Here is a 17,669-nt window from a genome sequence, read left to right on the forward strand (position 1 = left end):
TCCTCCTTCAACACTTGCTCCCTGGGTGAACTTTGGCTTGGAGAGCAACTCCTCCTCCCTGGGCTTTTCTGGGGATTCTTAGCTGGTCCCTGGAGCAAGCCCTGATGGAATATGCCAGGTTCTTTCAATATCCAACATCTGGGCAAATGTCTGACTCTGTTCTTTTGCAAGGAGAGGAGAGGGTGGCAAGAAACAGACGGTACCAGGGACAAAAAGACAGAGACACACAGAGAGATACAGAGAGAGCCAGAGATGATCAGAGAGGGACAGATGAGACCGGGAGAGGCTCGTAGTCACTCTTACTCCTTTAAATATAAAAAATAATAGTAAAATTTTGAAAATGTAGAATTAGATAAGAGAAAAACAGATGAAGCAAAGCAGCAATATGTAGTCTAAAACAAGAAAACTGGTTGAAATAATGAGCCACAGAACTTTCAATTAACACGTCTAGACCATGCACTGTGTGCCAGGTGCTACATGGACTGCTTTACCCGCACTGTTTCCCATAGGTCTCACCTCTGCCCCTCAGATAGTCATTAATTTCCATGCTTACTTGGCAGAGGAGGAAACTGAGGCTTTGAGATGGTATATGACTTGCCCAAGGTCACAAAGCTAGTAAGTGACAGGCTAGATTTAGGTCATTTTGCTTTTAACTCCTATGCTACTCAGGAAGAGATCTATTAATAAAAAATTGGTAAGTGCTATATAGGAAAAAAAAAAAGAAAAACCACATGTCATTGTTGGTGGGACTGTAAAATGGTGCAACAATTATGGAAAACAGTATGGAGGTTCTCAAAAAGTTAAACTAGAACTGTCATATGATCTAACATTCCCACGTATATGTGTATATCCAAAACAACTAAAAACAGGGTCTTGAAGAGATATTTGTATACTCATGCTCAGAGCAGGATCAGTCACAATAGCTAAGACGTGGAAGCAACCCAAATGTCCATCAATGAATGAATGGATAAACAAAGAGTGGTACAGACACACTGTGAAATTTTATTCCACTTTAAAGAGGAAGGAAATCCTGTCACATGCTATAACATGAACCTTGATGATATTATGCTAAATGAAATAAGCCAATCACAAAAAAGGCAAATAGTATATGATTACACTTATGAGTACTAAAATAATCAGATTCATAGAGATAGAGAGTAGGGGCTGGAGGGAAAGCAGAAAGGAGAGTTATTGTTTAACAGTACAGACTTTCAGATTTGCAAGGTGAAAAAGTTCTGGAGATCTGTTTCACAACAGCGTGACTGTACTTAGTATACTGAACTATGCACTTAATGATTAAAACGGTGAATTTTATGTTATTATTATTATTTTTACCACAATAACCTCTGCCACACATACACATGCTAAAAACCCAAAAACCAAAAAACCCCAAACACTTAGCTATTTGATATATAGGAGAAAATGATTTTTCATTTCAAGAACTAAAGCAGGAGATATAAGATATCCATCTACTGATTATTCAAGTCATACTGTTACTTATAACTATTTTCCTACCCCAGAGGAAGTGTGCCAACGACATCCACATTGTACGATTCGTGAAGGTTAAACCCAGCCGAAATGCCAGTTCCCATAACCACCTGAAAGAGACAGAAACCTGAATGCACTTTGAGAAATAAACATTCAAACATCACAAAAATAAGCTTCAAAGAACTTGTTAGCTAAGCCAAATCTATTCTCACACTTTCAGTTTTAAAAAGAAAAATTACAGTCAGCTCCCAGCATTTCTAACTTCTCCTAATGACCCTTCTCCACAACATTAAAGTGGACTCTACAGTCTCCTTGTGACCTGGAATTCTTTCCTCTTTACTTTGCTCTGCTTCATCCTGAGGCATTTGGCTAGTTGGCTACAAAGAGAAAGAAGCTGTAAAACCTTCTAGGAGTTGGCTTTGCATTTAGGGCAAGTAAGATGAGGCTCTGGCCAAGGTGGTACAAACAAAGGACATGAAATATGTCTTGTGAGGGTGATACAGTGACAGTATATCATTGTAAAAGGTATGTTTGGATCTACAATTGTGGATCAGTGTCCTGTGGACTCTGTCTCCAGGACAGCAGCACCAAGGTGGTTAGAGGTGCCCACCAGCACTTCCAGAAGCATGGCTGTCTTCTCCCATGTCTGTGGCAAAGTTGAAGCAAAACCGACTGTCGTTGAGTGTCCTTATATATAAGGTTTTCTGGATTTAGTCTGTGTGTGAAGTACAAGCCTCAGTGAGCTACAAGAAGAGAAAATAACAGAAGAGATGGCAACTTTCTTCATCCTAAAGAATGACTGCCTGTAGAATTTTCTGACTGGGTTACTCAGGAGCAAAGGAATAGGGATAGCCAGAGAAGGGAGCCAGTCCCCCACAGAGGGGCCTGCTGCAGGGAACCAACAAGAAGGTAAGCTCATGATCAGACACAGCAGCCTGCGAGGTCAAGGGCATGGCTGCTTCTGGCCCCATGATGAAATGCCTCTTCTTTGTTGGTGGTAATGTCTGCCACCCTTAACTGCATCTGTTGTACATCTCGAACTGGGGGCTGCTGCTGCTGCTGCTAAGTCGCTTCAGTCGTGTCCGACTCTGTGCGACCCCACCAATGTTACCCCAACAGGCTCCCCCGTCCCTGGGATTTTCCAGGCAAGAACACAGGAGTGGGTTGCCATTTCCTTAGTGCCCCCAAATTCAAATCCACAGGATACACATGGCTCAAGTTTCTGGAGCATCAACTTTATGCAGTGGTAAATAATTTAAACCACAGCTTTCCTACCAACACACACAGATGCATTCTGAAACAATACAAAACCCCAAACAATTTTAGGATAAGAAAGAAATTTTACGTTTAAAGAGAGTCATGCAGATACTGTTCCCAATTTTCCAGCATGGCTTCCTTCTTCCTTGTTCTGAGGAACACACAAATAAGTAAAAAACCCAAAAACCCAAAACCAAAAAAACACAGGTTCACCATAATTACAATGAAAGAATTCCGGAGAACCACTGCTCTGGGAAACATGAAGGAAACTTTAAAGGGAATCTGGAAAGTGGATAGAACTAGGAACCTCGGCCAGGAAAAACAATCTTCATTATTTACTTCATGATTAAGGCTTGTCCTTCTCCTTTGCCATGCAAGGGAGCTGAGAACCTCCTTTTGTTTTCCAAGAGGAAACAGGAACTCTGTGTCAAACCCCAGTGATAGAATAGGTCTTGAGATGATGAGAAACAGTCCTATTTGTGTGTAGATGAGATGAAAGCAAGGAAGAGAATCAAAGGCACTGGCTTCCTTGTGAGCTATACCAGCTGGCAGGTTTTGGGGCTGGAACTTCTTGCTAAATTTGGATCAGATACCTATCCTTTTTATTTTTTCTCCTGTGGGTTCCCAAACTATACACCAAAGTGCCCCAGAGTCCCAAGGAGAGCTCACTGGGTCTGTGAGACTTTCATGGGAAATAGGGACACCTGTCAGATACCATGCATACGTCTAGTTTGAGTAGTTCACAGTTTCCACATTAGTTCCTACTACACTGGTTTCAGTCATACCAAGAAGGTTTGCAAAGCCTTTGGTCACTGTGATTTAGAAAACAAGTACTACACAAAAATCAAAAGTGAACAGGAAATGAGGGTAGTGGAGTCTGATTCCCAGGTCCAAGGGGTTGTGCAATGTCCACAAGCCACACAAATTCATTAATAAACTGCTGTGGTTATTTAAGAATGTAATAACACTTTATTTCAATTTATATGCATTATTTTGATGGTGATTGCAGCCATGAAATTAAAAGACGCTTACTCCTTGGAAGGAAAGTTATGACCAACCTAGATAGTATATTAAAAAGCAGAGACATTACTTTGCCAACCAAGGTCCGTCTAGTCAAGGCTATGGTTTTTCCAGTGGTCATGTATGGATGTGAGAATTGGACTGTGAAGAAAGCTGAGCGCTGAAGAATTGATGCTTTTGAACTGTGGTGTTGGAGAAGACTCTTGAGAGTCCCTTGGACTGCAAGGAGATCCAACCAGTCCATTCTAAAGGAGATCAATCCTGGGTGTTCATTGGAAGGACTGATGCTAAAGCTGAAACTCCAATACTTTGGCCACCTCATGCGACGAGTTGACTCACTGGAAAAGACGCTTATGCTGGGAGGAATTGGGGGCAGGAGGAGAAGGGAACTACAGAGGATGAGATGGCTGGATGGTATCACCGACTCAATGGACATGAGTTTGAGTGAACTCTGGGAGTTGGTGATGAACTGGGAGGCCTGATGTGCTGCAATTCATGGGGTCGCAAAGAGTTGGACACGACTGAGCGACTGAACTGAACTGAACTGAAGCATTATTTTTACAGACAGTTCTTAAGTTGTTAGACATAAATATACATTAAATTGTTTGGACTTGATTACTTAGCAAATGGAACTATTAGGCATTTTTTTTGACCTATGAGTGCCAAGAATTAACAAAGTTTGGGAACCTTTGTCTTTTGCTCTTTCCAAACTAGAAACAGCTTGTTTTTTCACTTCAGTCATGTCCGACTCTGTGCAACCCCATAGACGGCAGCCCACCAGGCTCCGCCATCCCTGGGATTCTCCAGGCAAGAACACTGGAGTGGGTTGCCATTTCCTTCTCCAATGTGTGAAAGTGAAAAGTGAAAGTGAAGTCGCTCAGTCGTGTCCGACTAGTAGCGACCCCATGGACTGTAGCCCACCAGGCTACTCTGTACATGAGATTTTCTAGGCAAGAGTACTAGAGTGGCTTTCCATTTTTTCAAGTCATTAAAGTATTACATATTCACTATAAAACAATTAGACAATAAAAACTCCGAGAAAGAAAAATCTCCATAATTTCACTCAGATAATTTACATCACATTTTTATGGATAGTCTTCATCTATGTTTTAAAAGTCACCCATGCCTATATTTTGACGCTTTTCTTTTTTTGTCACTGTATTTGTAAAAGTTCCCCTTGACAAACTCCAACCTTCTTTTAGAGGAACAGAGAGAAAAAATGTCTAACTTCTCTCTCCCCGTCCCACTTCGAAACCCTTCACAGAAACAGCTAGGTGAATGTAGCTGGAAGTTGACTTACCGCAAAGAATTCTAAAGGAATGGGTGCTGGCAATTTCTCTTTAAATCTCTCATTAAACTCCTTGCCACCCAACAGCAAACCAAAAACCATCAGCCCAACGCCTAGGGAACACACGTTGAGGTTTTTAACATTCTGCAACACAGCAACTGTACTCTGTAACACAGTGAACACTGGATGTTACATCAAGCAATAGCCCCTGAATAGACAATCTAGTGCTCTAATTCACACTAGCCATCCCAGTAGTGGATATTTCCAGTTAACAGTTCTTAGCCTGAAATCTTTCTCTCTGCAGCTTTCACCACTAGGAGTCATTTTTACCCAGCTGTACAACTTTGTAGTTGTAATACCTACCCAACAATCATATGTTATAGTGTTTTTTGCTATACTAACGTCTCAATGTAGAACTGTAAAATTCAGGAGAGTCACCATGAAGCTGAGTCCTGAGCATTAGGAAAGGACCATGGGTTATATCAGCATAATAATCTGAAAGCAAATATACAGGAAAGCTTTTAGGACCTGAAAGCAGGAGAAATCATTTTTAGCAGATGAAAGAGGAATCAGGTGAGCTTCGAAGGCAAGAGAGTAGCTGAAACTTAGAAGGAAGCCCAGGAAACTTAAGAGAAGAAAGCCACTTAATTGTCTCCTAAGGCTGCAGTCTTGGCACCCCACGTGTAGTCAGTACTCATCTGGACACTGGGCAAGTAGATAACCACCGAGCCCAGGCTACAAACCTTTCCTGTCAATACCTAGAGCATTCTCTGGTGTGCCTCTCTGTCCTATTTCCTTTGTGTAAAGGCACTTGGAGAAATCTCAGAGTAAGAAGCATGTTACCAGCTATTAGAGGAAATGAAGAATTTAGTTATTTAGGAACTATTCCCACACTTGGAGGCTTCTCAAGTGACACAGTGGTAAAGAATTTGTCTGACAATGCAGGAGATGCAGGAGCTGTGGGTTTGATCCCGGCTCGGGAAGATCCCCTGGAGAAGGAAACGGCAATCCACTCCAGAATTGTTGCCTGGGAAATCCCATGGACAGAGGAGCCTGGTGGGCTACAGTCCATGGGGTAACAAAGAGTTGGATATGACTGAGCATGCATGGACACACACAGTTGGACTCCATTTTAATCAATGAAATACTCAATTTAATTGTCACTTTCTTAAAGCTACTTTCCTAGATCCCTAATCTAGTCAGTCAGTTCAATCGCTTAGTCCTGTCCGACTCCCAGAGCTTGCTCAAACTCATGTCCATTGAGTTGTGATGCCATCCAACCATCTCATCCTCTGTTGTCCCCATCTCCTCCTGCCTTCAATCTTTCCCAGCATCAGGGTCTCTTCCAATGAATCAGTTTTTTGCATCAGGTGGCCAAAATAACAAAGGTTCAGCTCCAGCATCAGTCCTTCCAATGAATATTCAGGACTGATTTCCTTTAGGATGGACTGGTTGGATCTCCTTGCAGTCCAAGGGATTCTTAAGAGCCTTCTCCAACACTTTTGATGTTCAAAAGCATCAATTCTTCAGCACTCAGCTTTCTTTATAGTCCAACTCTCACATCCATACATGACTACTGGAAAAATCAAAGCTTTGACTAGACAGACCTATGTTGGCGAAGTAATGTCTCTGCTTTTTAATATACTGTCTAGGTTGGTCCTAGCTTTTCTTCCAAGGAGTAAGCATCTTTTAATTTCATGGCTGCAGTCACCATCTGCAGTGATTTTGGGGCCCCCCAAAATAAAGTCTCTGACTGTTTCCATTGTTTCCCCATCTATCTGCCATGAAGTGATGGGACAGGATGCCATGATCATTGTTTTTTGAGTGTTGAGTTTTAAGCCAGCATTTTTCACTCTTCTCCTTCACTTTCATCAAGAGGCTCTTTAGTTCTTTGTTTTCTGCCATAAGGATGGTTTCATCTGCATATCTGAACTTACTGATATTTCTCCTGGCAATTGTGATTCCAGCTTGTGCTTCATCCAGATCGGCATTTCGCATGATGTACTCCGCATATAACTTAAATAAGCAGGGTGACAACATATAGCCTTGACGTACTCCTTTCCCATTTTGGAACCAATCTGTTGTTCCATGTCTGGTTCTAACTGTTGCTTCTTGACCTGCATACACATTTCTCAAGAGGCAGGTAAGGTGGTCTGGTATTCCCATCTCTTGAAGAATTTTCCACATTTTGTTGTGATCCACATAGTCAAAGGCTTTGGCATAGTCAATAAAGCAGAAGTAGATGTTTTTCTGGAATCTCTTGCTTTTTCTATCATCCAATGGATGCCTGCAATTTGATCTCTGGTTCCTCTGCCTTTTCTAAAACCAGCTTGAACATCTGGAAGTCCACGGTTCACATACTGTTGAAGTCTCACTTGGGGAATTTTCAGCATTACTTTGCTAACATGTGAGATGAGTGCAATTGTGTGGTAGTTTGAACATTCTTTGGCATTGCCTTTCTTTGGGATTGGAATGAAAACTGACTTTTCCAGTCCTGTGGCCACTGCTGAGTTTTCCAAAGTTGCTGGCATATTGAGTGAAGCACTTTCACAGCGTCATCTTTTAGGATTTGAAATAGCTCAACTGGAATTCCATCACCTCCAGTAGCTTTGTTTGTAGTGATGCTTCCTAAGGCGCACTTGACTTCGCACTCCAGTGATGCTTCCTAAGGCCCAGTTGTCTAGCTTGAGATGAGTAATCACACCATCGTGGTTATCTGGGTCATGAAGATCTTTTTTGTATAGTTCTTCTGTGTATTCTTGCCACCTCTTCTTAATATCTTCTGCTTCTGTTAGGTCCATACCATTTCTGTCCTTTATTGTGCCCATCTTTGCACAAAATGTTCCCTTGTTATCTCTAATTTTCTTGAAGAGATCTCTAGTCTTTCCCATTCTATCGTTTTCCTTTCTTTCTTTGCATTGATCACTGAAGAAGGCTTTCTTATCTCTCCTTGCTATTCTTTGGAACTCAGAATTCAGATGGGTATATCTTTCCTTTTCTCCTTTGCCTTTAGCTTCTCTTCTTTTCTTAGCTATTTGTAAGGCCTTGTCAGACAATCATTCCGCCTTTTTGCATTTCTTTTTCTTGGGGATGATCTTGATCCCTGTCTCCTGTACAATTTCATGAACCTCTGTCCATAGTTCTTCAGGCACTCTATCAGATCTAATCCCTAGAATCTATTTGTCACTCCCATTGTATAATCATAAGGGATCTGATTTAGGTCATACCTGAATGGTCTAGTGGTTTTCCCTACTTTCTTCAATTTAAGTCTGAATTTGGCAATAAGGAGTTCATGCTCTGAGTCACAGTCAGCTCCTAGTCTTGTTTTTGCTGACTGTATAGAGCTTCTTCATCTTTGGTTGCAAAGAACATAATCAATCTGATTTCGGTATTGACCAGTTGTAACTGGAGTTCTCACAGGAGAAGATGAGTGCACGTTCTTCTACTCCACCATCTTGTGTGTATGAATTATAGATCCCTAATCTAAAGGCCTCCCTATTCAATTTTCATAGCAGCCTGATTTTTCCTTCATAGCATTTAACACAATTTATACTTAATTACACATTTATGTGACTTGTTTTGGTTGCTAAGTCAAGTCTGACCCTTTTGCGACCCCATGGACTGTAGTCTACCAGGTTCCTCTGTCCATGGAATTCTCCAGATAGGAATACTGGAGTGGATTGCCATTTTCATTTCCAGGGGATCTTCCTGACTCAGGGATCAAACCTGCATTTCCTGCAATAGCAGGCAGATTCTTTACCACTGAGTCACCTGGGCAGCCCATTTATGTAATTCTGTTCCATTCCGTTCCGTCACTCAGTCATGTCCGACTCTTTGTGACCCCATGGACTGTAGCCTACCAGGCTTCTCCGTCCATGAGATTCTCCAGGCAAGAATACTGGAGTGGGTTACCGTTTCCTTCTCCTTCTTCTTCTTTTATGTGATTAGTGGTTTACTATTTGTCTTCCCATTGTACTGGGGACTTTCCTATAGCTCAGAAGGTAAACAGTTTGCCTGCAATGCAGGCAACCTGGGTTCGATTGCTGGGTCAGGAAGATACCCTGGAGATGAAAATGGCAATCCACTCCAGTATTCTTGCCTGGAGAATTCCATAGACAGAGGAGCCTGGCGGGCTACAGTCTATGAAGTCGCAAAGAGTCAGACACAACTAAGCAACTAATACATTTGTCTTCCCATTGAACGGTAAGCTCACTGCTCTGCCTAACACCGTGTGTGACACATGAATTCTTACAAAGGCCATATAGGTCTTTCATTCCAAAAATATCTTTAGCAGCATTTCAGAAGTTTTGATAAGTAGCAGTTCCACTTGTCATTTGGTTCTAATTACTTCATAATTTTCTTTTTATCCATGGGCTACTTAGAAATCTGTTTTTAGTTTCCAAATGTATGGAGGTTTTAAGCCATCTTTAGTTATTGATTTCTAATTATATTGCACCATGTGAAATTGAATTTTTAGAAGTTGTGGTCAGCTGTACACTTTCAACATGATCAGTTATTACCATTGTTACCTACATGCTTGTAAATAATTTATATTTTCTCTGAGTTGGGTGGAAGGGTCTATGTACATTGTATTAGATTAAACTGGTTAGGTGTGTTAGTCAAATGCTTTATAGACTTCCAATTTTTGCCTGCTTGAGCAAGCAGTTTTTGAGAGAATGTTATCCCAGAATGACTTTAAATTGGCTTCCCTGGTGGCTCAGACTGTAAAGAACCTGCTTGTAATGCAGGAGAACATAAGAGACTCAGGTTCAATCTTGGGTTGGGAAGATCCTCTGGAGGAGGATATGCCAACCCGCTCTGGTATTGTTGCCTGGAAAATTCCATGGGCAGAGGAGCCTAGTGGACTACTGTCCATGGGGTTGCAGTCAGACACGAATAAGCAACTTTCACTTTCACTTTCCCGAAGAGAACCTAATCTGATCTTATGAAAAAGCTGTCTCTGGAGCTAATTAAGCTAAAGGTGTAGCCACCAAATAAAGACCTGACAAAAAATTCCTTGTGAGGTAGATAGCATCACATATTAATGAAATAATTCTTGTAATGCTCGTCTCAGAAAAGCCTTAGAATGACTAAATCTTCTCCCTTCTACTGAAATTCTTAGAAATAAGCAAAGTGAGCCTTGAGATACAGGAGAGAAGGAAGAAAAATAAAGAAGGGAAACAAACACCAGTAAGTTGGGAAGTTGCTTACTTACATACACCACTGAAAAGATCCCACTGTACCGCTTTGTTTTAACTCCAAACAGGTATTTTAACATGGAAGTGAAGACATGCACAGCTGCAGCGGTGGTAAACCCACGGACCAGGGGCTCCGTGAGATATATGGCCACAAATCCAAATCTACAGACACCTAGGCAAAACTTTTTTTTTTTAATGACAAAGAGACAAATAAATCATATGATAGGTCAGGAAGTTAAATCCAACAGAAAACATCCCAAAGTTTTTTCTGGACCACTTTCTAACACTACAAATTTGTATCTATAGCAGGTAAGTAGCCAACAAATCAGTCAGTGGTTATTCAGAAAACAACAACATTTGGAGGGGCCTGGAGCCCCACGAAGCACTGGGCACCCTTTCTATGCTCCCTATCCCTCAGAAGTGGGGGCACACTTAATCATGTCATTGCCTGCTCCTTCCAGGCAGATAAGAAATGCCTTTTCCCATTACCAACCCACCCTGCTTAAAGCTAGTCTTGCTTTTAGAACCTCTAAAGTACCCAACTGAAGCTAGCTAGTTCCTGCTGCTGCTGCTGCTAAGTCACTTCAGTCGTATCCGACTCTGTGTGACCCCATAGACGGAAGCCCACCAGGCTCCCCCGTCCCTGGGATTCTCCAGGCAAGAACACTGGAGTGGGTTGCCATTTCCTTCTCCAATGCGTGAAAGTGAAAAGTGAAAGTGAAGTCGCTCAGTCGTGTCCGACCCTTAGCGACCCCACGGACTGCAGCCTACCAGGCTCCTCCATCCATGGGATTTTCTAGACAACAGTACTGGAGTGGCTTGCCATTGCCTTCTCCATAGCTAGTTCCTACTCAATATCAATTTAAGTAAAGCATGCAGTGGGACTGTTGTTCCTGAGCTACAAACCCCAAGCTCTGGAGTTTTGCTGGCTGACCCTGCCCATGACCAGCCAGGAGTGCTCAAAAGATATTTATTAAATGAGCAAATGAGAGCTTATTTCCACATCTGTGAGTCTTACCTGAATGATTCCTGAAAGTAAGGTCACAGACATGGCGACTTTTACTCTCAAGGCGTCTCTTGCCTCTGTACCGTTGGTTGCATTTACTCCTCCTGGAATGACTATATCATCTGGTACTAATCGAACAGCCACACCGCCTATCATCAGGCTAATAACTGCAAATGGACCTGAAATAATGAAGTATTAATCAGATAAATGATTTTCAGCATATCTGATGTGATTGTTGCCAGTATCCCAGAGAGACAGGTGAGGTCAATAAATCCTCACTGAAATAACACTGCACAGTGACAGAATCTTCCATTCCATACACTCTTCTAGAACTTTGACATTTTCCCATGAAGAGGTGGCCTAACTGCTCCTTGTAACTGGGTGGACTTGTGGCACGCTAGTAACCAAAAGAATGCAGCAGAAGAGATACTGTGTGACCTGTGAGGCTACGTAAGAAAAGATGATATGGCTTCTGCCTGAGAGCTGTGCTGCTTGCTTGTGCTTCAACCTTGTGTGTAAGAAAGCCCCAGAAAGGACCCCATGGAGAGAGGGTGGAGTGAGAGGGAAGAAGAGAGGGAGAGGGTGAGGGAGACCAGCTTCCTGAAGCTGCTCTGGCTCCAGCTCCCACCTGACTCTCAGCTGCTTGAGAGATGCTGATCCAAAACCGTCCAGTTGAGCCCTTCCCAAATCCTGACCCAGAGAAACTATGAGAGCTAATCAAATGATTGTTTTTAGCTGCTAAATTTTGGGTGTGTTTGTTACCCAGCAATGAACATCTGAGACGTGTGTGTGTTGGCTGGTAGCACCCTCAGGCAGCACCAGCACTATTATGAAACCCATATAAACCTGATCCTAAATACACTAAAGACAAACCATGTACAATTCAGTGTCTAAAATAAGATGCAAATGCAATGTATACATACCAGTAGGAACTTGAAGTAACATTAATAAAATAAATAAAAAGAAAACACAGATGCAAGCAAATTGTATTATGAACTGAAATACTTACATCACAGATTTCAACAACTACTCTTTTTAGACAAGAAAACTGTCTTTTTCTGTTATGCCCATATTATAAGAAAAATATTAATTCTAGAAATCTTGAGGGGGAGTGTATTTTTTAAAAGCACCTATTGGGCATACAGTAACAAAAGTTTGATATCCGAATAACAAACATGCTATTTCTTCGGCACATTGCAAAGCTGGGAAATCCAAAAGGAAAGGTAGTAAAACATCAACTATAAGGTTTACCTATGGATACGTGTCTGGAGGTTCCAAAAAAACAATACATGATAACGGGGTAAAATGACGAGTATAGGCCAAACACTGGAGGCACAGCTGCCAACATTGCAAAGGCTAAACCTGTGGGATTAAGACCAAACAGAAATGGGGAGATCGTTAGAAAACAGCAGGCTCTGTGTATTTTTCTCTTGGTTCTTTATCTATGACGAACAAATGAAAACCATGTTAATTTAAGCTGATGTGTCTTAACATGCCCACACTTCTGTCCCACTCCTACACAGAAACTTGTATTTGTGCTCAGAGAGTCCAGGCTGAGACAGTTTTCCTTGTCATTCCCTCCTTACCAGGAGTAGATTTTTTTCTGCTTTCAGTTCATTTCAGTTCAGTTCAGTCACTCAGTCGTGTCCGACTCTTTGCGACCCCATGAATCACAGCATGCCAGGCCTCCCTGTCCATCACCAACTCCCGGAGTTCACTCAAACTCATGTCCATCGAGTTGGTGATGCCATCCAGACACCTCATTCTCTGTCATCCCCTTCTCCTCCCACCCCAATCCCTCCCAGCATCAGAGTCTTCCAGTGAGTCAACTCGTCGCATAAGGTGGCCAAAGTATTGGAGTTTCAGCTTTAGCATCAGTCCTTCCAATGAACACCCAGGACTGATCTCCTTTAGAATGGTCTGGTTGGATCTCCTTGCAGTCCAAGGGACTCTCAAGAGTCTTCTCCAGCACCACAGTTCAAAAGCATCAATTCTTCGGTGATCAGCTTTCTTCTTTCCCAAATTAGATACGGGCAGAAAGTCTTACTTGACTGGCACAGCTGTAATCTGCTGTTAATTCCGAAATGCTGGCTGCTTCTCCAGTGGGGAGCTTTGAGGGTTCTCCGGAGACCCCTTTCCAATGAGGAACTCCCAGTGTAGCATCCTCTGGCAGATGTAACACCCCTCCCCCTAATCTTGGCCCCTTCCAGGTTCCAGGTCTTACACCTCTTCTAGGTTCTTTCTGCTGGCAGCTGCTTATGCTGTAGGCAGTCTTCTTGGGCAGGTTACTTTCAAAAGGCCAAGCCTGGTTACCTCCCAAAGCACCTTGTAATGCTTTAGCCCCAGGAAACTTTGCAAGTGTAGGCCACATTCTGCTGTTCTAGGTGGTTCACACCATTCCACCTGTAGATTTACTTTTCCTGCAACAGTGCCCACAAACTTCAAGGGACACATGTCCAGTGCTCCAAGTGGTTCTGTTGCAGTCCTTCTTTCCCTCTTTGGCTTTAGGTGGAGGGTAAATGCATAAGGCTTTTCACCTTTCTCTAGAAAATTCTCATTCCTAATCTAATGTCAGTCTCCTGTCCCTCACATGCCCAGCTTCCTCATTCTCCTCCAAATCAGTCCAACAGCCAGTCCTGCTGATTTTACTTATAAAACACAGCATGTATGTTTCCAGTTCTTTCCATTTTATTCTTTACTTTATCAAGATGGAAGAAGGTCCAAAAAATGTTGCAGAATGGCATTTTAGTGAAAACACAACTATGCAAAATCCTAGAATTTCTCTCAAGCGTTTGTCTACATGTGCTCACTGCAACCATTTCCTGAAGCTCTGTCAGTCCAACTTGACTGAACGTCAGTCTAGATCCTATTTCCCACTTCAGATGCTGAGTTTATGTTTGCTCCTTCCCCCACCCTCACCTCTGCCTTTAAATATGTCCCTTTCTCTGTCTTCTGGTGCTAAAATGGTTATGGAGAATGGTCCTAAACCTGATTTAAAGCTTTAACAGATTTAATAGATTCAACAACTCAGTTACTTGGCAAATTGAAAATTCAACTAATTAATCACTGGGGAATTTTATTTTTTTTAATTTATCATCTGGTAATTACTTTTCAGGAAACTGGAGAGGGAATAGCTTTTCCGGCCAGCTAACCTAGAGGCTTGTCAAGCCTTTGTCCCCTTTTGATTATACTGAGTCACTGCTGCCTCTAACTGGTTTCCCTACGTTCATTCTGGTGCACTCCCATCAACCAAGTCCCTTCCCCACACAACAGTCCCAGAGATCTCTTAGCAAAAAAAAAAAAAAAACAAACCCAAGGGGAAAGCAAGCTGACAAGCTTTCACTGGACTCAGAATGGAACCCAAAAGAGCCTATCAAGGCTATGCAGACCTGCTGCTGCTCACCTGGCCAACCACTGGCCCCTCACTCCCCACACTCCTAGCACACTGCCTTTCTCAGAATTCTTCAAACACCCAATTCTTTTCCTGCTAACTGCCTTCACACATGCTATTGCTTCTTCTTGAAATGTACCTATTCTCATTCTTTATCTGCCTCATACTCATCCTTCAGGTCTCAGCTCAATCTCACCTTTTATCCCCGCTATGTGGAAGTATGAAGTATTAATTTTTTAGATATCAGACAAGAACAGAGCTAAATAATCCAATTTTATTGCAGCACTGTAAAAAACATCCCTTTATCACAGTGTAAGATTTAAATGCATATGCACAAGGGTACAAATGATATAAAATGTAGTAAGGTGGCTGCAGCCCTGCCAAGTACTTCTAGTCCCTACTTAGGTCCTATTGCAATACGGTCAATCTCACTTTCTTAATGGGGTTCTGTGACTTACCTACTTAAATTAGGTCCTCATATTATTATCATGTCAGAGTGCCCTGTATCTTCTTTCATAGTGTTTACCATCATTTGTACTTAAACATTTATGTGTATTTTTATTTATTTCATGCTTCTCTCCCTAACTGGATAGTTCCGTGAAGACAGTGAGGGCCAGGTTACATACATGTGAACCGGTGAATAAATCAGTGAGCATTTTCTTAAATTCTTGGATCTCTATAAAATCATACAACTGCAGAGGAATTCAGTATACCATGGTACCTTATAATTAGATATGGACTTAGTCAAGAAATTTTTTTTAAATGGAGTATAGTTGATTTAAGGACAGCCCCTAACAACATGTTCATGGAGTTAGAAATTAACTTAGGAAAGGAAAGGCAATGCCCCACCAGTTCCTAAATGTATTGATCTGTAAGTGTATCACCATATTCTGAAACTAAAAGTTCTGAGGCTTTTAAAGGGTAAAATGTTACTGAAGAATTACTCCAGACAGGAAAAGGTGCTAGAACAATGTGATAAAAATTATAAATTTAAAATCATGATGAAATTAAACAGAAAAAAGTTAACACAATTGTTTGAGATGATATCAGAGGAAGAAAAAAAAAGAAATACATTCTACTGACCTTGAGGAAGCTGCAGCACCCCTGTGCTTATGCCTGAGACCAAGTCACCTAACACATACTCCTTGAATTTATATGCAGGCAACCACTTGGTTATGGGGAGGAACATGTAAATGATATTTCGTATTTTCTTAGGAGTACATCTGGAAGGACAAAGAAATAGATAAATGAGAACCATTTCTGTATAATTCACATCAAGGCATTTCCCTTCCTTATATTTTGGAACAAAAAGGAAAAATTCAAACTGGTGATGAGGGTGATTTTCCTGTTCTGCAGAGGTCAGAGAGAACAGCTGCTTATTATTTTTTTAGAAAATAGGAACATCTGAATTGGCTCCACTCTGATGCTCCATAACTGACCATGAAAAATAAGAAAAAGTTAGCTTCAAAATAGTTGAGATATCCCAGAAGCCATTATTTCAATAGGTGAAATCTTTAATGTGGTTTCTGTATTGATATAAAGTATGGGAAGTACTTACCAATTGAGTTAACTTTTGATTGTGGAACCACTGACCAGTACCTGCACACTTAGTTTTCCCTTTTTTTTTCAAAAACATTTTTATTTTGTATTGGGGTATAACCGATTAACAATGTGGTGATAGTTTCAGGTGAACAGCAAAGAGACTCAGTCATACAAATATATGTAAGTTTTCCCTTATAAAATGACAGGAATTCACACAGGTATTATGAGCTTTATAAACATGTGTTCAATGCTTTTAGGGTCTTTGATTAGGTAAACTCAAAACACAATCTGTTACTGTAACTGAGTCTATGCCTGGCTGTCTTGGTTAGGAGGAACACCATGGTAATAAAACCAAGGCATTGTATTTAATCCCTGGATATTTTAATTAACTTTGATACAGAGACTATATTCTGGGCTTTGACCAGTCCTCTTGCTGGTCGACGCCTATAAGAGGAGAGACAGATGATTTCCATTACCACTGTGACAGTCTCAAGTCCTCTTGGTGACGAGGAAGCAATTTATTCCATTTAAAAGGATAATGCATTATTGTGAAGTGTTAGTTGCTCAGTCGTGTCTGACTCTTTGGGACCCCACGGACTGGAGCCCACCAGGTTCCTCTGTCCATGGGATTCTCCAGGCATGAATATTGGAGTGGGTTGCCATGCACTTCTCCATGGGATCTTCCCTACCCAGGGATCAAACCTGAGTCTATTGCATCTCCTGCATTGGCAGGTGGGTTCTTTACCACTAGTGCCACCTAGGAAGCCCATGCATGGTATTTTATATAGTGTCTTTAGTGATTAAAAGTACTTGGTAATTAGATATAGAAAGATATTGGAAGCAAAAACGTAAGGCAACTATGACAAGAGCAATGAATCTGAGTAAAACAAACTAGATTTGATAGTAGTCTCCCTGTTTAGAAAACTGAGATATTAATAATAGCTACGTTTATATAGTGCTTCCCATGTGCCTTGCACTGTGTATAAGTTAATAGATTTTTAAACCCTGTAACCCAATGATGTAAACACTATTACTATTCCCATTTTTCAGAGGAGGAAACCAGTGCACAGCTGATAGGTGGTTGGGATTAGGATTAAAACTCAGATAGTCTTGACTCCAGTGTATGTATTTTTAATCTCTCATGATGTCATACCTAGGGCACACGGTCACTGCGAAGCTTAAATGAACACAGCACAGGAGCTGTGGTCTCAGTGGTTCAGGAGGCAGCAATCAGATAGTTTGCACAATGAGGTGTGCAACCAGGCACCAAGGTATTATCAGTCCTAGGCCTGCCACATTACTGTATCCGTGTTTTCAAAATGAAGAGTCACAAGACACTGAATGTCTTTGATAGCTTCAGTTGGAGACTTACATTTCATAGATTCAAGGTGCTGGCACGTAGAATAGAAGCAGGAAAAAGACTAGAGTGGTTGGAACATTCCTGAAATGGAAGAGGTGGATATTTTTTCAGTAGGGGGA

At 41.5% G+C, this 17,669-nt stretch overlaps 1 protein-coding gene across 2 annotated transcripts in view; it reads right to left on the minus strand.

Moving 5' to 3' along the window:
- SLC26A5 (solute carrier family 26 member 5) overlaps positions 1-17,669 on the minus strand; it is a 37,726-nt gene that overhangs the window by 19,497 nt on the left and 560 nt on the right. For both annotated transcript variants that reach the window (XM_088832232.1, XM_055420237.1), the window contains exons 2-7: positions 15,732-15,871; positions 12,509-12,619; positions 11,270-11,436; positions 10,269-10,433; positions 5,066-5,218; positions 1,516-1,598 (exon numbers count right to left, since the gene is read on the minus strand). In XM_088832232.1, the coding sequence (XP_088688358.1) occupies positions 1,516-1,598; positions 5,066-5,218; positions 10,269-10,433; positions 11,270-11,436; positions 12,509-12,619; positions 15,732-15,871 (819 nt within the window). The remainder of the gene's footprint in view (positions 1-1,515; positions 1,599-5,065; positions 5,219-10,268; positions 10,434-11,269; positions 11,437-12,508; positions 12,620-15,731; positions 15,872-17,669) is intronic.

Source organism: Moschus berezovskii, chromosome 3 (genome assembly GCF_049115385.1).
Source record: "Moschus berezovskii isolate FMDL1 chromosome 3, NW_MosBer_1.0, whole genome shotgun sequence".
NCBI lineage: Eukaryota > Metazoa > Chordata > Mammalia > Artiodactyla > Moschidae > Moschus > Moschus berezovskii.